This window comes from Lissotriton helveticus, chromosome 2_1 (genome assembly GCF_964261635.1).
Source record: "Lissotriton helveticus chromosome 2_1, aLisHel1.1, whole genome shotgun sequence".
NCBI lineage: Eukaryota > Metazoa > Chordata > Amphibia > Caudata > Salamandridae > Lissotriton > Lissotriton helveticus.
The window spans coordinates 1,016,404,714-1,016,421,601 of NC_136059.1; the positions used below are offsets into that span (position 1 = coordinate 1,016,404,714).

The following is a 16,888-nucleotide window of genomic DNA, read 5'->3' on the forward strand; positions in this document are numbered from 1 at the left end:
TCAATCCAACTATTTGATAAATTGTTTACTGGATCACTTTTAAAGAGTCTTTCAATGTTGTGGGTCTGACTCACAAAGGTAAACTTACACATTTGTGTAAGTTTACCCTTTGTTGGTATTCACAAACCATGAACTAATACTAACTTTATGACCGTGGAGACTCCTCAGTCGAGGTGGACAAATCCACACAAAAATAGATAGGACAAAAGTGTCAGTCAACCTTCAGCTTTGTGGTTTATACCCTGAATCCTAAGATGGCAATATATGAGCCCATATTGCACATGTTACTTGTTAGGTATTTTTTTGTGTGACATTATTCATTAATTGATTAGCACTGTTTAGAAAGAAGTAAGGACATTTGGGTTAGTAGTTGCAAAGGAGGTGGATCTTTAACAAGTAATAAGTCGGCAACTTTCTTTCTGGTAACTAAGTACCCCATTGTAGCACATGACTCTCTGTGGGTAGCCAAGCAGAGCTGTTTAAGGCCTACTCAGGGGAGGTGGTGTGGGCTAGTACCCCCCCCCCTCCCCACCGCAACAAGCCTTCATATAGTTGTGTCCAGTCAGTGCATTCTCTTACAGGAAGGAAACATACTTTATTACACAGACCACTAAATGCTTCTCTTTAACTACAAATATATGTACAATTAGGTAGATGGTAATACATTTGGTGACACCTTGAACCTGACCCCTATAATGACAATATGCCCACCTATAGTAGACACAATATAAGGAGGTGTTGTTGTCCAAAAGGTAGGTCTACATTGATGAAAGTAAACATAGCATAAAAAAATCATGTAAGGCAACTGAATTCAATAGAGATAATACAATCATTCTATATCACTCAGGAAATCATGCATTTTTTCTTTGGCAATCATGTTATCATCAAAATGGGTTATATATTTAATAAAATGTGTGCACTTTTAGTGAGATGTGACTGCAGCTATAGGACCAATGAACAGGATTCCCCACAAAATATCTTTTAGGAGGCTGAGGTGCAGGCTGTTTCATTCCTGGCAGTCCCCCAAACACCAAACACTTAATTAATCATGGTTGGTACCCCTTCTTTTCCTAGGAAACCAAAAAACAGCCAATGCAAATGTTGAGCCCCTCATAGGGGCTTATTGGGGGCACATTGGCCTAATGCTTCGAATAGTAGATTAGTGGCTTGGGTACTTTTCTAGGTATTTCCTCTTTTTGTTGCTGGTGCCAATCCCTTTCAGAGCTCCTACAAGCCTTTTTTGGTAAGACCTGTTGAGGGAGACTCAAGGCTCCCTCACCCCCTGCCGGTTCACCTGGCGACTCGCCCACAACCAGCCGCCTAAATCAAGCTGGCACCGGAGCTGGCAGTTCTTTATTCCCACCAGCCACATGGAGCACAGGCAGCAACAGCTGACTGGGTGTGCCTGTCCCATTCCAGAGGCAAATACAGGGTGCAGGAGAACACCCGGCTCTGCCTTACCTGCAAGCCAAAAGGCAGCCCATTCTTAGTCCCCTAAGAGAAGGGGGTCCATGGATCCTAAATCGTTAGCGCTGCAGCACTTTCTGTTCTTTGCATCAGCACCCTAGGATGGGAACCCTGGGGATAAAGTTTCCTCTGGACCCGACGCACACCTTCCTGTGCTGACCCCCAGGGGCTTGACCCACCCAAGGGGAAGGTTGAAATTTGTAGTGATGTGCCACATGCAGGGGACTAGGCTGTACAGGCCAGTTTCTCAGGCCCCGTGGGGCCAATTGCTCAATCTTGCTGCTGCTTTGCTCCTGCATGCCAGCTATGAGGCCTTAGGAGCATTTCTATCATTCATCTTGGCCTCAAACCATGCTTTTGCTGGGAAGCTTATTTTAAAGGCCCCCTTCACCAAAACTGTAGGGCATCTGTGTGTCCACAGCAGAGTCGGTGGTTAGTCCATTGAAGTCCCAGGGCAACCCTCCAGGGTTTCCCTGCAGGTTCATTCCCCCCACTGTTCCTCGGGGGACTTAAGGGAGCATTGCACTTGGCCATGCACCTGACAGTTTCAGCATACCTTGACCTAGAGATACTGGCTAAGTATCAATTTTAGGGTAAACATGTTTACCAAGTGCAGATCCACTGTCACTTCTGAGTTAACTATACTACTTATGGTACTTGACACATTGTGATATTTTTCTGGCTCAGCCATAATTAGATTCCAGGCCTTTTCTTCAAGCCCGGGAAAAATTAATCATTCTGCTGGCTAGCTGGAGGATGAAAGATGTCCCCACACAATATAGACATTTAACAGTGTTTGGCCCAAGTCCTTGGGAAAGAAAGAACTGGTGAGGCAATTTGCACCTGCCAATTAGTGGGCATACTGCACCTGGCCTGGACAACCCAAAGCCCATGGAAATAAAGGATGAAGGCCTGACCTCTGGCACCAAGCACAGAAGGGGGTTGGTTCCCCTTTGAAGTTTTGTTGGAAAATGATTAGGCAGCTGCACCAACTGGTGACAGGCATGAGGTGTCCATGTAATGTCTTTTCATAGATCTAGACTACTTGAAGTTGTATCTTTATATGTCCCAGAATGCTATGCAGAAAGATTGGAGTAGGGGTGGAATGATGATGCGACACTCTATGATTGGGCAAGAAGTGCCTAACTTCCAGAACTTTACACTCCCTCTTTAATAACCCTGCACCCAGAGACACTTGGGAAGACACTGGACCTGGGGATGCGAGCCTGGAATAATGTCCAGATAGAACAAACCTCTACAAGGATGGACTCTGGAACTCTGAAACTTCACCTGGCATCCAGGAGTCGGATGGGTCTCTCCTAATTAGATGAGATCTCTTCCCTCTGTTAGGGCCAAGAACAGTTTTTCCTCTGCTGGGACCAGAGTCAAGTAGGGTTCTAGACCCAAATGAATGGAAGAAGATCTTTTCAGCCTCATTTGGCTTATGCAAGTCAACATTGGTTGTATTAAAGCTGTGATTTGTTTGTTTTAAAAAAAAATGTTTATTAAGTATTTTTACCCCCTTTTTTTAGACAAGGCAACATCTATACTGATGGCAACATAAAATTATGATACAGTTCAAACAAAGGTGAATAAAATTTCATAGGCAACACACATAAAGCAAGAAACAAATTGTCAGACTTATAGGTGGGCAGAGTTTCCCTAACAACAACTCATTATTTATACAAGCTTCGCACTTCAATTAATATACCAACCAAAAACACAAAGTTCCTAAACCCAAACGTAAATAAGCTCATAATTGTTCTCTTTTTTTTATTTTTATTATTTTGTTTTTTCCCCCCAATTAAATCCAGTCTGATATTGGAGACCAAATTTTCTCTCCCATAGTTCTTCGCCTTCTCCCTTTAGTTTTATAAATTGATAGCTCTAAATTGTACATTGCTAGCAGTATTGAACGCCAATTCATAAAGATGGGTGGGTCAGGGCTAATCTAATCGTTTGTGATACAAGCACATACCACCACCATACTTATTAATAAAAAAGAGATCATTGCTCTAGATCTAGTATTAGCCACCCTATCCGACCCTACCCCAATTAGGACTAATTCACCTATTATTGTCACAGGGGATTCCATTATTTAGCCCAAAAATGTCTAATTTTCCTTGAAAAATTCCCCTAATTTAGGACATGAAAAAAGCCATATGTATTGAATCCTCTGCATATAAGCTGCACCTATTACATTTAACTCCAACAGTTGCCCCCCCAATTAGAAATCTTCCTTGGTGTATAATATAGATCATAAAGGGCCATATAATGTTGACTGCGGATTCTTCCCGTCGTTAAAACTTGATTAGTAAGCTCAAGAGATTTTTTATATGAATGTCCTCAACACCAAATTTATTTTCCCATTTTATTTTCCAAAAATCGAAGTCATCAAAAATGTTTCCATTAATTGTTGATAGAATTGACCGATTGGTGTTTTTTTTCTTTCATTTTTTCGATTAAAGGAATCTTTACAAACTGTTGTCCATTTCCAACCGAGCAAAAAAAAAAACAAATTTGGAGATAGTTAAAGAATTCATGTTTACCTAATCCATATTTTTCCTGTAGGTCTAAAAATGATAATAATTGGCCCTCATCACACATATCCCCTAAGCGTTGTATTCCTTTTAGGCCTCATCTATTTGACACTTGATCTAAAAAAATTATAGGAAGCAGCGCAGAAGTTGAAAATGGGGTGTAGGCATTCAAATTTAGGACCCTTATCTTACATTTGATTAGCTTCCAGACTAAATAGGCAGCCTTAAGTATCTTGAATTTTGTTTTTTAAATAGCTACGTTCAATTACCTTGACTAGAAAATCATTAGTCGCATCTCCTCGCCCAAATTCATAAATTGATGGTCTATGGCATTGCAAAAGCTCAGCCTTAGCCCCGACTACCTAAGGACTGATGTATTGCATCATTGCTGCCCAAGAATACATCATAATATGTGTGATACCCCAGCCTCCACGGGCTGGCGCGGGTCCCGCATCGCTGGCAGAGCCTCCCCAGCTAGGAACCAGTTGCCGCTCCCGGAGGAGCCCCACACCACTCGCCTGCACGTCGCACGGGACTCCATTGTCCAGGAGCCCGTGCGAGACTTGGACAGCGCGGAGGCACGCCCACCCGCCCACCGGTGCTCAAAACACCTCGCCGGACCCGCTGGCGCGGGTCCCGCATCGCTGGCAGAGCCTCCCCAGCAAGGAACCAGTTGCCGCTCCCGGAGGAGCCCCACACCACTCGCCTGCACGTCGCACGGGACTCCATTGTCCAGGAGCCCGTGCGAGATCTTTGACAGCGCGGAGGCACGCCCACCCGCCCACCGGTGCTCAAAACAACGTTAGGTTCACGGAGCGCGGGACCAACGCCGGACGAAACCCGGACAAAGGGCTGATAGTCCGGGACAGGCAGGGACCGGCCTGGGTCAAGTCCCTTGCTTCTACAATTAAGGTACTTTGTGACTCTCTTGCCACTAATAGTACGGTTTAGTAATCCGGAAGTATGGGGAAACGGAAACTGATAGAAGACTCTGGTGACTCAGTAGGGGGAGTGTCAAAAGGTGGGAAAAAAGCCAAAAAATGTAAAACCAAACAATTGGCTAAGCGGATGACCAACGCAGGAGCCAACTGTGTCATGGACCGAATAGACGATCTGATACAAGACTGTGGGAACATACTGACCCAAGCTCCCAAAATTGTAGAGGAACCTGGTGAGGGCACTACGAAAACAGGCTCTGGTCTGTGCAAAAGGCAGGAAAAGGGGGTGGTGATAATTCCTGACATGTTTCTAGGTAAATCTGCAATGGGGACAGGGGCTAATACTGTAATAAATGTTGAGAAGGAGCCATGTGTAGAACAACTGAACCCACCCACAGAATCTGATGCTAGTGCTGTGGACTTAGAACCCTTATTTAGCAACAACAGGTTCTCTGTTTTGTCTGAGATAGAGAGTGAGGACTCAGCAGGAGTCTTGCTGACGCCCACCCCTATCGAAAACCCTATATCTGTGTCTGGGCATATCGATGTACCTATGTCCCCCGAACATACAACCAACCCCCTGTGGGTAATTATTAAACAACTTTGTGGTTTGGTGGAGTCTATGCAAGCTAAAGTCGATCTTCTGACTGTTATAGTTAATACCCAAAAAAATCTTTTTGGTCAAGGCACACCTAACCCTATAAAAGCTTGCACGACAGGCTCAACGAACAATAGCACGGTTGGAGGGAAAATGTATGTTCCATCTGCCCCCTCGACTGTTACTCCACCCACACCCAGTCTGATGGTAAGGAAAGAAAGGGGGAATACTCAACTGATAGGCAATTCGAATGCAAAAGGGAAAAGTTTGATAAACCCGCCTAAAAGTATGCCCATAAAACCTAATGTTATACTAGTGGATAGAAACAGAAAGGGCGAGAACAAAAATTAAAGTTGTCAGCAAGAATCAAGATCGAGTTCCCTCAAGTCATCTAGTCTTCACCGTAATGATCACCTAAATCGCACACAGGCTGTGTATATGGTAAATGTTCCTAAAATATCCATGGGACGAGACTAGGAAACCCCGGATTCCCTAACGAATAAGACAATCCACTGGATTGGGTATATCAGGGGGTGTAGGTCTGTTATCAGGGAGGATATTGTAAAAACTACAAGAATTACATCTCCTGGCGATACCTATGATTGCATTGAGGTAGTTCTAAAAAACCCGAAGATAGCAGAGGGCTTGTTAGCCCTGGAATACAGAACCTGTTCCCCAGATAACTCCCGGATACAAATGAGATCACAACCCTATCAGAGAAGGATACTGACTAGAGAAATGACTGAGAGGAGTATAGATATGGTCTGTTCTGGTTTGGACAGCAACGATTGACTCCAGATCCAGATTGGAGAAGTACCACCAAGGGAGACAAGTAGTGCTGAGGTCCCAGATCATGCACTAACTGTAATGGACCCCCTTTTCTCTACTATAGAACCCACGATCTCAGGGTTGATAACTGTACAGAACAAAGTATCAGATACTACCCAGGATATTCTCAAATCTATAAATCCTCCTGTACCCATCGGGTCAGTTCTTTCCTGGAACATCGCTGGACTGAGAATGAAAATGGATTCCCCGGAGTGGGCTTCTTTTATCAGCCGGCATGATATATGCCTATTCCAGGAAACCTGGGCTCTAGAGCAGTTGCATTTCCCGGGGTATCTAAATTATGGAATCCTAGCGGAAAAGAATGGGAAAGGTCGACCGTCAGGCGGCCTGACGATCTGGATTAAACAAGATCTTGCTGTAACGATTAAGATAATTCCTACTAATCACAGGGATCTTCAGGCCCTCTTGCTTGAGTTTGCGAAGCGAGACCCTATTTATGTATACAATGTATATGCCAGAAGTACCGGGGGAAAGAACTCAGAAATTTTAACACTTCTGGAGGAACACCTAGAAAGTAACCCTCTCCATACTAATAATATTATTATAGGAGGAGATTTTAATGTAACTTTTGAACCTCTCCTGAGTGACAACTGGGACCTTTCAGATGAAGAAGATAGGGCATGGGGGTCCGCAAATTGGATTTAGTACCTATCAAAAGATGGACGCAAATTGCAATTCAGCTTAACTCTCTCTGCCTAAATAAAGGAGTCAGATCTGCCAACGGTAGAACACCGGGTGATATAAGTGGGGCTAATACATATAAGAATGGCCCCCGGCAGAGTAGAATAGATTATATTCTTGTAAGTCTGAGCCTGTGGAGGTATCTACAGGATATGCATATTATAGATAGAGTAGAGAGCGATCATAATCCCTTATCGGCAAAAATATCCTACTGGGAATCATCAGCTGCTTCAGAAAGGGCGACTGACGCCGTTACTCCAGTGGACGTCGTTATCACTAATGACATGCGTCACGTCCGCTGGACTAAAGTCGCAGTCATTCAGGAGAACGTAGATTTTATAGTTGGCAAGCTTATCCGGGCAACAAGCGATCTGAAGGGTGCAGTGATTGAGGAGTGTTCAACTATTGGAATTGAAAGTGTAACCAGGATACAAGAGGCTTTTTTTAAGGACCTACGAACAATGTTTGTCAAACCTTCCCAAAAAAGTGGTTCTTGTAATCTCCACCCTCCACGCTGGTATTCAGCAGACTGTAGGCAGGCTCGCTTGGAGTTAGGTAGAGCCCTTAAAAATGGCTCGAGTGTAAATGTGCGTGTAGCTAGGGCAGCGTATAAATCGACTGTCTTCAAATCCAAGCGTTTGTGGGATGAGCAGAGGTGGGCAGACTTGCAGGAAGCAGGACATCACAAAGATCCCCGAAAGTTCTGGAGCATCTACAAGAGGGGTGTGGATAGTAACTCTGATAAACCACAGAACTGGGTCCCGCAGGATAAATGGGTATCCCACTTCAAACCCCAGTTTGCGATGGCAGCAGGGCAAGATTCTTCTATTAAGGTGTCTTTCACCCCCTTTTTGGAGGATCCATTCACCTTGGGGGATGTTCAGCTGGCACTGGATAACGTTGTTCCTGGTAGAGCGCCAGGAATTGACGGCATCCCAGCTGATCTATTCCTACAAGATAGGGATTCCTGGGGACCATATATACTACTATTGGCAAATGCGGTGGCAAGTGGAGCACCGGTCCCTTATTCATGGAAAGGGGCCGAAATAATCCCAGTCTACAAGAAGGGGGACAAATCCCAGCCTGGAAATTATCGACCAATTAGTTTGATCGACACTACCCAGAAGATCATTGGCAGGCTTCTTTTAAATAAGGTTCAGGTCTGGGAAAGGGATCACAGCATTTTGTCTCACTTGCAGGCTGGCTTTAGAACTTGCGTTAGCACGGTCGATCAAGTTATGCATTTTACTATGTTATACTGGAAGACCGTGCTAATTGGCAAAGGCAGCCTCTATGCCGCCTTTATAGATCTAAGGGCAGCATTTGACCTGGTCCCTCGCCAAACGTTGTGAAAAGTACTTAATGATATGGGTATGCCAGGGGAACTTTTGTCTTTAATAAGAAAGCTCCACCAAGAGAATTTTGCTCAGATTAGGTGGGGTAGTCCTGGTAATGTTACACCACAGTTCCCTGTAGAAACAGGTGTTCGTCAAGGTTGTGTCCTGGCACCAACGTTATTTTCCTTATATATAAATGATGTTGCAAAATTTTTTATTGATACTAATGTTGATGCTCCTATTCTTGCTGGAGGCAAAATCCCTATATTAATGTTTGCAGACGATTGTCTTATAGTTTCAAAGACCCCGAGCGGGCTACAGAAGGCTTTGATAATTTTCGAGGACTTCTGTGTCGCTCGTGGTTTGGAAGTTAATGTTCTTAAATCTAAGTACATGTCTTTTAATGCGCCCAAAGCTAACAGGGGTACTGTACATATGAGTAGCGGACCACTTGAGAAGGTACAGGCATTTAGCTATTTGGGCATCTGCATTCAACAGGACTTGTCCTGGAGGCAGCAGATTGATCTGGCTACCCTGAAGCATCGACAACTTTCAGGAGCTCTGACCATAGAGCATTCTAGCTCTTTGACTAGACCGATAAGTCCGGTGTTATCGGTTTACAATGGCAAGGTAGTTAGTTCTACTATGTATGGTATGGAAATGTGGGGGAAATGAAAAGTTAAAGGGGATGACTGTCTCTGAAAATACATTTCTTAGAAAATTAATAAGGTTACCACAAAGCACCCCATTGAATCCTCTGTTTTATGACCTGGGCATAACACCAATAGCTCTAATTGCATCCTTGCGTCCAATTCTATATTGGCGGCGAATCTGGACCACACCGGAACTGGAAACATACACCAGAGGGCTGTTGGATGTGATCAATAGCGACGGTTCCCGGAAAGTCAAATGGCTGGGACATATTCGGAATCTTTTGATTGAGTTAGGCCTAGGTGAATTGTGGGAGGATCCTTTGCACGCCAGGTTCTCACCGAAGAAGATACTTAAGACCCTGTACTGGAACTTGGTGGCTACAAAGATTTTTGGTACTACTCCTTCACAATCGCTTGTAGGTCTATTCTTAGAAATCAAAGATTGTCCCAAACTTGAGGAATTCTGGGATGTCATTACGAAACCCCTCGACCGCAAGCTCTACTTTCAGCTAAGAGTGGGAAGCCTACCAGTAAGGGCATTCTCTAATAGATGGACTAGTGGGGGCAAGGTGACTTGTCCAGTTTGCTCAGATGTTCCTGAACCATTGGCCATCTTTTGTTTGAGTGCCCATTGTATGCGGCGCCGAGACGAAAGTGGTTAAAACCGATGTGTAGGTCATTGGGAACAAGGAAAGGAATGATTGCAGTTAGACTCATTTGCACCAGTCCTAACATGTCTGTGTACATAGCTGTGGCGAAATTCCTAGGATAGGCATGGACGATTAGAGCCCGACTCCTGAAAGAATAACACATTAGTTATTGTCGTAGGCTAAGTATCTCTGTTAATAGTAACATTTTGCACATTTGCACTGTTTATTTAATGATTTTATCTATTTATTCATGAAATTTTATAATCTGATTTTAAATGGTTTTATTACTAAAAGTGTATACATGTACTTTTATATATGGAACATGCTTTTATGACAATTGTCGAATAAAGCTTGCTTGACTTGACTTGATACCCCCACAAAAATCTCGAGCAAATCCTCTCTAATTTACTAAAACATGACAAAGAAAACTCTAAGGGGATTATTCTAAACATGTATAAAACTTGTGGTAAAACCAGCATTTTTAATACATTACATCTCCCATGAAGATATAGATGAAGATGGTCCAGCCTCTCCAAGGTTGCATTCACCTTCTCCAACACTGGGTTAATGTTCAATTCCGGAATGTTTCCGACCGAAAATGTGATTTTAATTGTGATTTTAGTTCCCAGATATGTTACTTCTGGGACTTTTGCCAAGTTTGGCGGGGGGTCAGCACCTGAATAAAGAATTAGAGTTTTCTCCATATTTAATTTATAGCCAGAAAAACACCCGAACTGGTTGGCCAATGCCTTAATTGCAGGAAGCACAGTAGGATGCATTTAAAAAAAGAAATGTAACGTTTTCGTTTCATTTTTTAAGGGCAGGTAGTAGTACCTGGGACCACTGCCTGCCATAAAAAATATTTTCAGAGACAGTCACAAAGTGGAAGGAATCCCCTGGGCACCCTTTCCAAAATGGTGACTTCTATTAGGAAGGGAACGCCCCTTCCTAATAGCGAATGTCAATTCCTAAATAGCAAGTAGCAAATAAATTACGACTCGCTATTTAGGAATTGTACATGGCACAGGGCCATTTTGCATGCACAAACGGGTCCCAAACCCGTTTGCACATGCAATTTAGGGTCATACATCTGGCCCCAAATCTGGCCCCAAGTCTCCTACAAGTGTTTGTAATCTTCACAATCATAAGTAACGCCTACACATGTACAAGCAGGGATTTCTATGAGCATGTCAAGAATATACTATGGAGATGAAGCACACACCTAGCAAATTTTGGTTAACCTCATCCATAATCCCAAATAAAGGGTCATAATTTTCTTGGGAAAATATTTCCAAGAAAAGATAAAAAGGAAAATAATATATCCTTAAAGGTTTGCTATTTTCTCTGCATTCAGAGCATCCTCAGACCAGAGTCTCAATAAATGTAAGGTTAGAGAAACACCTGGATGCTACGATGTGCGTGAATTACATGTATTAACTTGTATAAGTTCTAAAAGCGGCAGCTAAATTACACATATGCCTAGGTGAATCATTAGGGTAGTCATATAATCCCTGCAATGTGTAGGCATGCGCCAGGAACACTGGTATTGCCAAAATTGTCTGTGAATAGGGCCCTCTGTCTATTTCGACTAAATATTTTAGAAAGTAAATTAGAGATAAACCCTGGCAACCTGACAGGGTCAGATTAGGACAAAAAGTAGGCCTGGGTACCAAAATAAAAGTGGCCCGGTTAGCGAACCTAATGGCTAATCGAGTGACCCACATTTCCAAATCAATCCACTTTGGTACTTATAAATAGCCACTGAATTGGTATTTTGAATGGTATGGGAGACTGCATTCCTTTGTGTAAGCTACAAGCATTGTTTGCAGCGAAATCAACAGTAAAAACCCCTTATCTGTCAAACCAGCCTATCAGGCACTGCCTGAATGCCCTATAGACCAGTCCCACCTTGCAGTATTTATTTCTCCTGTTTTGTTATACATTTATGGAAATTCTGTTGAATCTTTCATAATGTAAGAAAAGATAGAAACACTATGAAATCCTAAGTCTTAACAACACATAATGTGTTAAGTATTAAGCCCATGCTGTGATGTATATGACAAGTCACTTAGTGGAGAATATTTGAAAAAGTCAGCCTCTGTGGCAATATAAAGGTTTATGTTCCCTGATGCACAGTACTTGGCATAGCTAACTGCTCATTATAAGCAGAGTCCATTGTAAACGTGTCAGTGAAACATATTCCAGTAACAAACATCAGTTAGCACAACACAAATGTTTTTACAGTCTAATGGACATCTGTTGTTTGCAATTAATATGTGGCTATTAGCTCCATTGCTCCCTGAAGTGACAATGATGCGTGGAAGTGGGAGGAAAATGCATATCTTCTAGCTATAACATGGAGCAAAGCCTTGGGATAGCATTACATTTGACTTCATAGTATATATGTATATCTATATATGTATATATATACATGTGATCAAGGTCCCTGGAGGACTGAAACGCGTAATGGCGGACATTAAACAACTACCATAAGCACTAAATCTGGGTCCGTGTCTGCTTGCTGTTAAAGAGACTGAAGTGGCGGCGAAAGCAGCTTTTCTTGATATATATATATACAAGTTTTGGGATCCCCTTTTTTCTCTGCCCTGCTTGCCGAATCACCCCGAAACTTTCAGGATAGGAGCTCACCGGAGCGGCCCACGAGTTTTGAAATTTTTGAGAAGATTCGTCATCCGGCGCCAAAGTTATTGGGAAAACAAAAAAACACTTTTCGTATGGAAAGTAGGTCCTAACTATAACTATCTACTGGCGACTGCCAGTAGATAGTTATAGTTATATAAATATATATATATATATATATATATGTGTATATATATATATATATCCATATCCCCTTTTCACCAAGCACTAAACTGCACGAGTGCACTCCTTCCAGCACAAGTCACACCACGATAAATTCCAGTTGGAAACGTTCAAGCATAAGGGCCAGGAAAAATACCCTACGCATTGCAGCGAATCACAAAAAACAAAGGTTAAACATATGTTCTAGTTAGGGAAACTTTTTTTCTTTAGGTTTGGTATACAAACCCAATTTTAAGCTAGACAAACATTTGAAATTCTACAGTATAGCTATCCCCTATTATCTCTTACACCACTTACACACTTATTTGTAATTTATTTCTGCCAAACACACCTTACACTGCACAACCATAACAAATTCATAACTTAGACTTATCTGTTGAAATTATCATTTACTCACTGCTTTCATAGTACTGTAAGTCATACTTATCACTCACATTTATACTTATGCACAACCTTCGAATTACTGTTACTTGCACACTTCCCTACACAGTATTGTCACCTCACTCGCCACACTACATTAACTATAACTCACCCCTTCTCCACGCACTACCTATTCCTTTTTTTTATATTAACTACCTATACCGTTGTATATTAAGTGAGTAATAGGTTGTGAATTTATTGCACTAAATAAAACACTTATGACATGAGAAATTATATTATTAGCCAGAACACAGTGCGTGGTAGAGTGGCGATTTATAGAATGTAGTGTAGCGAGTGAGGTGACAAGACTGTGTATCGAAGTGTGAGAGTGATATTAATTGAAAAGTGGTGCATAAGTATAAATGTAAGTAAAGTGGAATGACGTCCTGTAACTATTGTACAGTGTATTTGCCTATACTTTAGTGGCATAGAGTGTAGTGCTTACCTTGAAATGTTTTATAATTTAGAGGCTTATATTGGAATATCATGTACTTAATAGCGTACAGGGTAGTGGTGTACAATAGAGTGTGGTACAGTGGAGTGGCGTAACTGAAATAGCGTACACTGAACTGGTGGTAAAATGAGTAGCAAAACAGGTTCTCAGCCAGTTTGGAAAAGGCAACTCAAAGTACATTATTATATAGTTACTTTGCTTCTAAAGATCACCTTTAAATTAGATTTTTTGAAACTAAATGTGAATTAGCTTTCAATCATTTTGCTGACATTGTCCCAAGTTACCTAGGCCCCTTCATGGAGAATCTAGCTAAAGCTGTACAGTTGAAGAGCTTTTAGCTATTTAGTTACCTCAAAGGCGCACTGTTTCCAATATGAAGTGTGCGGGATTTTTTATATTAAGCACTCAGACTTCTGGGCTTACAAGAATTTAACTCTCTACTTGAAAGAAAACACTTTTAGTTGACGTGTGCCTAATCATCCAATTTGCTCACTGCTTTCTCCCATCTGCTTCGGCAGTGCTCATTAATAAACTGTGTCTGACCATGAAATGTTTGAAGCTCACCTCTATCTACCTTAAATAAATTAAAATATTAAATTTTACATCCATGTGTTAAATTAAACATTTATTTGTTGAAGGGAAATACTGCAATAATTACAACGCTCTTGAGTTATTTGTCAAATATATGCAGAGTTCATAGTACTTTCTGTGAATTTGGCTTTGCTGACTGTGAGAAACACCTGTCTCTTGAAAAGAGCATCTATAAATCCATCTCTATTTGTCTTTGTTACTTTGCAATGAATTTGTGGTCCGTTGTTGTCTGTGTAATTAGGAAATTCTCGCTCGACCATCCTGTAATTTTCATTAATACTACCATTACCACCCAAAATTCTTGAACTTTTTTTCATGTGGGATTTCAGGTTAAAATTTGGCCTTTTGCATTTCAAGTTAATTTTTTAAAATAATCTACGTATAGCAAGATATGAGAAAAACGGTTTTAAAGTTAACTTACAGCACATCCAATTTCAGCAGCAAACACAAGTTGCAATGAATTATTAACGTTTTGCAGGAAAGATACACTTCATAGCATGAATGTAGGAAAATCAGAATAGCCTGTGAACTATAGGTAAGCCAATACTTGGGCAGTAAGCAGGGCCCCGCTCGCAGAAAATTGTAAAAAGATAGGACAGGCCTATCATTTTAATGTGCAGAGTTCTCTGCCCCAACTGCGGAGTCTCCACAGTAGTAAAGTTACTACTAAAGGGCCTATTATGATGGGGGTTGGAAAGCCTCCGCCCTTCGTGGGAGGCTTTCCGACCCCCATCATTGGTTTAAATTCTGACCAGCTAATTATGTATCAGCTAGTCGGAATAGAAACTGGCCGGTCACTCCAGCTGGCTTCCGACGGGCTCTAGGAGCCCGTCAGCCAGTCGGAGCCAGCTCCTAATCCCAAAGGGCGGGTCTTTCTGCCCTTGGGATTTGGGATTTTGATGCACGGTTTCTGGCATGGTTTCCATGCTGGTCTGACCAACATGGAAACCATGTCGGAGAGTGTGTTTGGGGGGCCCCAGCAGGGCTCCCTTGTGTGTGCAGCCTCTAGCTGAGGGAGCCAAGGCACGGGGTGCAAAGATGAACAGAACCTTGCATTTTCATATGGCAGCATGTATTACCGCTGGTTTACGGCCATAATGCATGCTCTCAGAGGGAAATGATAGAATGCGACCGAACAGTGTTCGGTCACATCCTAATGAGGTGGGCGGGACTGCTGACCGGGTGTCAGTCGGTTCGGTTTATGAATCGGTGTTTGGCGAAAGCAATTCTGCCCGACATAGAAATCAGCTCCTAAATCTTTTGTTTTTGAATACCAAAAAAAAGTAGACTTACGCAGAAATGTAAGTTCACCTTTGTGAATTAAGCCCTGTGATACTATGGGACCGATTCACAACTGTAGTACAACAGTATTACTCAAGTACTACCAACTGCTATTCACTAGCCTGGCCAGAAGGTCTCTGCTTCTCCTTTTTTTTCTATGTGTGGATCTCTGCACTGACTTGAAAGGTATCTGCAAATGTTCGCCTACATTTTAGCACTAAATTAAGGAGGGACCAGGAGTTGCTGAAAACTGAGGAATGCTTGCTACTAAATGGGAGCAGTTTTGGAGGAGGAAGGAGGGTTTAAGTGAGGACTAGGAGGGAGTTTAGGGAGCGACATGCACCCACGCACAAAGAAGTAAGCCCATTTCGACTTAAAAATGGCACTTCTATACTTACTACTGAAAAACAGGCCAAAACAGTAATAAACGCATTGCAGCTCAGAGCCAGACTATGTCCAGCACCATACATGGCCACCCACTGGTACTGCAACTTCTTCCCAATGAAAATAGTGGCCGCAAGGCCTTAAAATATCAACCCATGAGGGTAAGGAGGGTTGGGTGGCAGACCAGGCTGCTTACCTTGGGATGCCATATGGCAGGGGAACAGTCAGTGAGGGGTGTGCAGGAAGCAGGGTGCTCGCAGCCTAAAAGATATATGAAGCTATCACTGATAAATCATGTATGTGGTTATGTGCTTTTAACCCTGTACCCCCTGAAAAGCCTTTGTATTTGACCTATGGTGCTTTGCATTGTATATGCTTTCTTGCCTAGAACATTCCTGCAGGTTACAATATTGAATTATTTGTAATGGGCACTTTCTTTGCTCAATAGGCTGTTTAGAAGTGGTTCTGGTGAGGATGTGTCGTGCCTTCAATCCCTTAAATAACACAGTGCTCTTTGAAGGAAAGTATGGAGGTATGCAGATGTTCAAAGCCCTAGGTAAGTCTATTTTACCTTCTGTGTGTTCTTTTTGATGATGTTATTTTGCACAAATGGTCATCAACATAATTAGTGTGATTTGTAATTCAGTGGTATGATTTTCTGTGAATGTTTTAAATGTAATTTAAATAATATAATACAAAAACATATATATATCAGATCATCTCAGAGTTGAAATGAAATTTACAAGCCACTTGGTCCTTGACTCTTTGGTTTAATAGGACACCAAACTCGTCTAATGGCCAATCACAATAGGCGATTATACCCTATCTCTGTACACTGACAGGCAGACTGATGGCAAGGACAGATGTGCATGCAGAGTAGTGGACCTTTAAAGGAGATCAATTCAATGAGGCCCCTCTGTGACTTCTCTAAGAAGATGGATTGCAACATATAGGAAGGACACAGTGTACAGTAAAATAGAGTACATGTTTCAGTGACAAATTAAAAAAAACGCATTTACAATTCTTAAAGGTGGTTTAATTTAGACTGAGCCAAACAGTGGTAAATGGTGACTCTAAATAAATTACTATTGTAAGCTAAGATGTTGCCAATCCATAGGAAAAAAATCAGTGCTTTTAAAATGTCTTTGACAGTTGTCCGAGTTTATTTGTTGCTTTTATGTTATTTATGACATTGTGTATCTATTTAAAGCATAGTATATGT

The 16,888-nt window shown here is 42.0% G+C and overlaps 1 protein-coding gene across 1 annotated transcript in view; it reads left to right on the plus strand.

The window, feature by feature from the left end:
- Positions 1 to 16,888, plus strand: part of RORB (RAR related orphan receptor B) — a 129,885-nt gene that overhangs the window by 94,331 nt on the left and 18,666 nt on the right. The window contains exon 7 of the mRNA XM_078677807.1: positions 16,115 to 16,222. Coding sequence (XP_078533933.1) covers positions 16,115 to 16,222 — 108 coding nt within the window. The remainder of the gene's footprint in view (positions 1 to 16,114; positions 16,223 to 16,888) is intronic.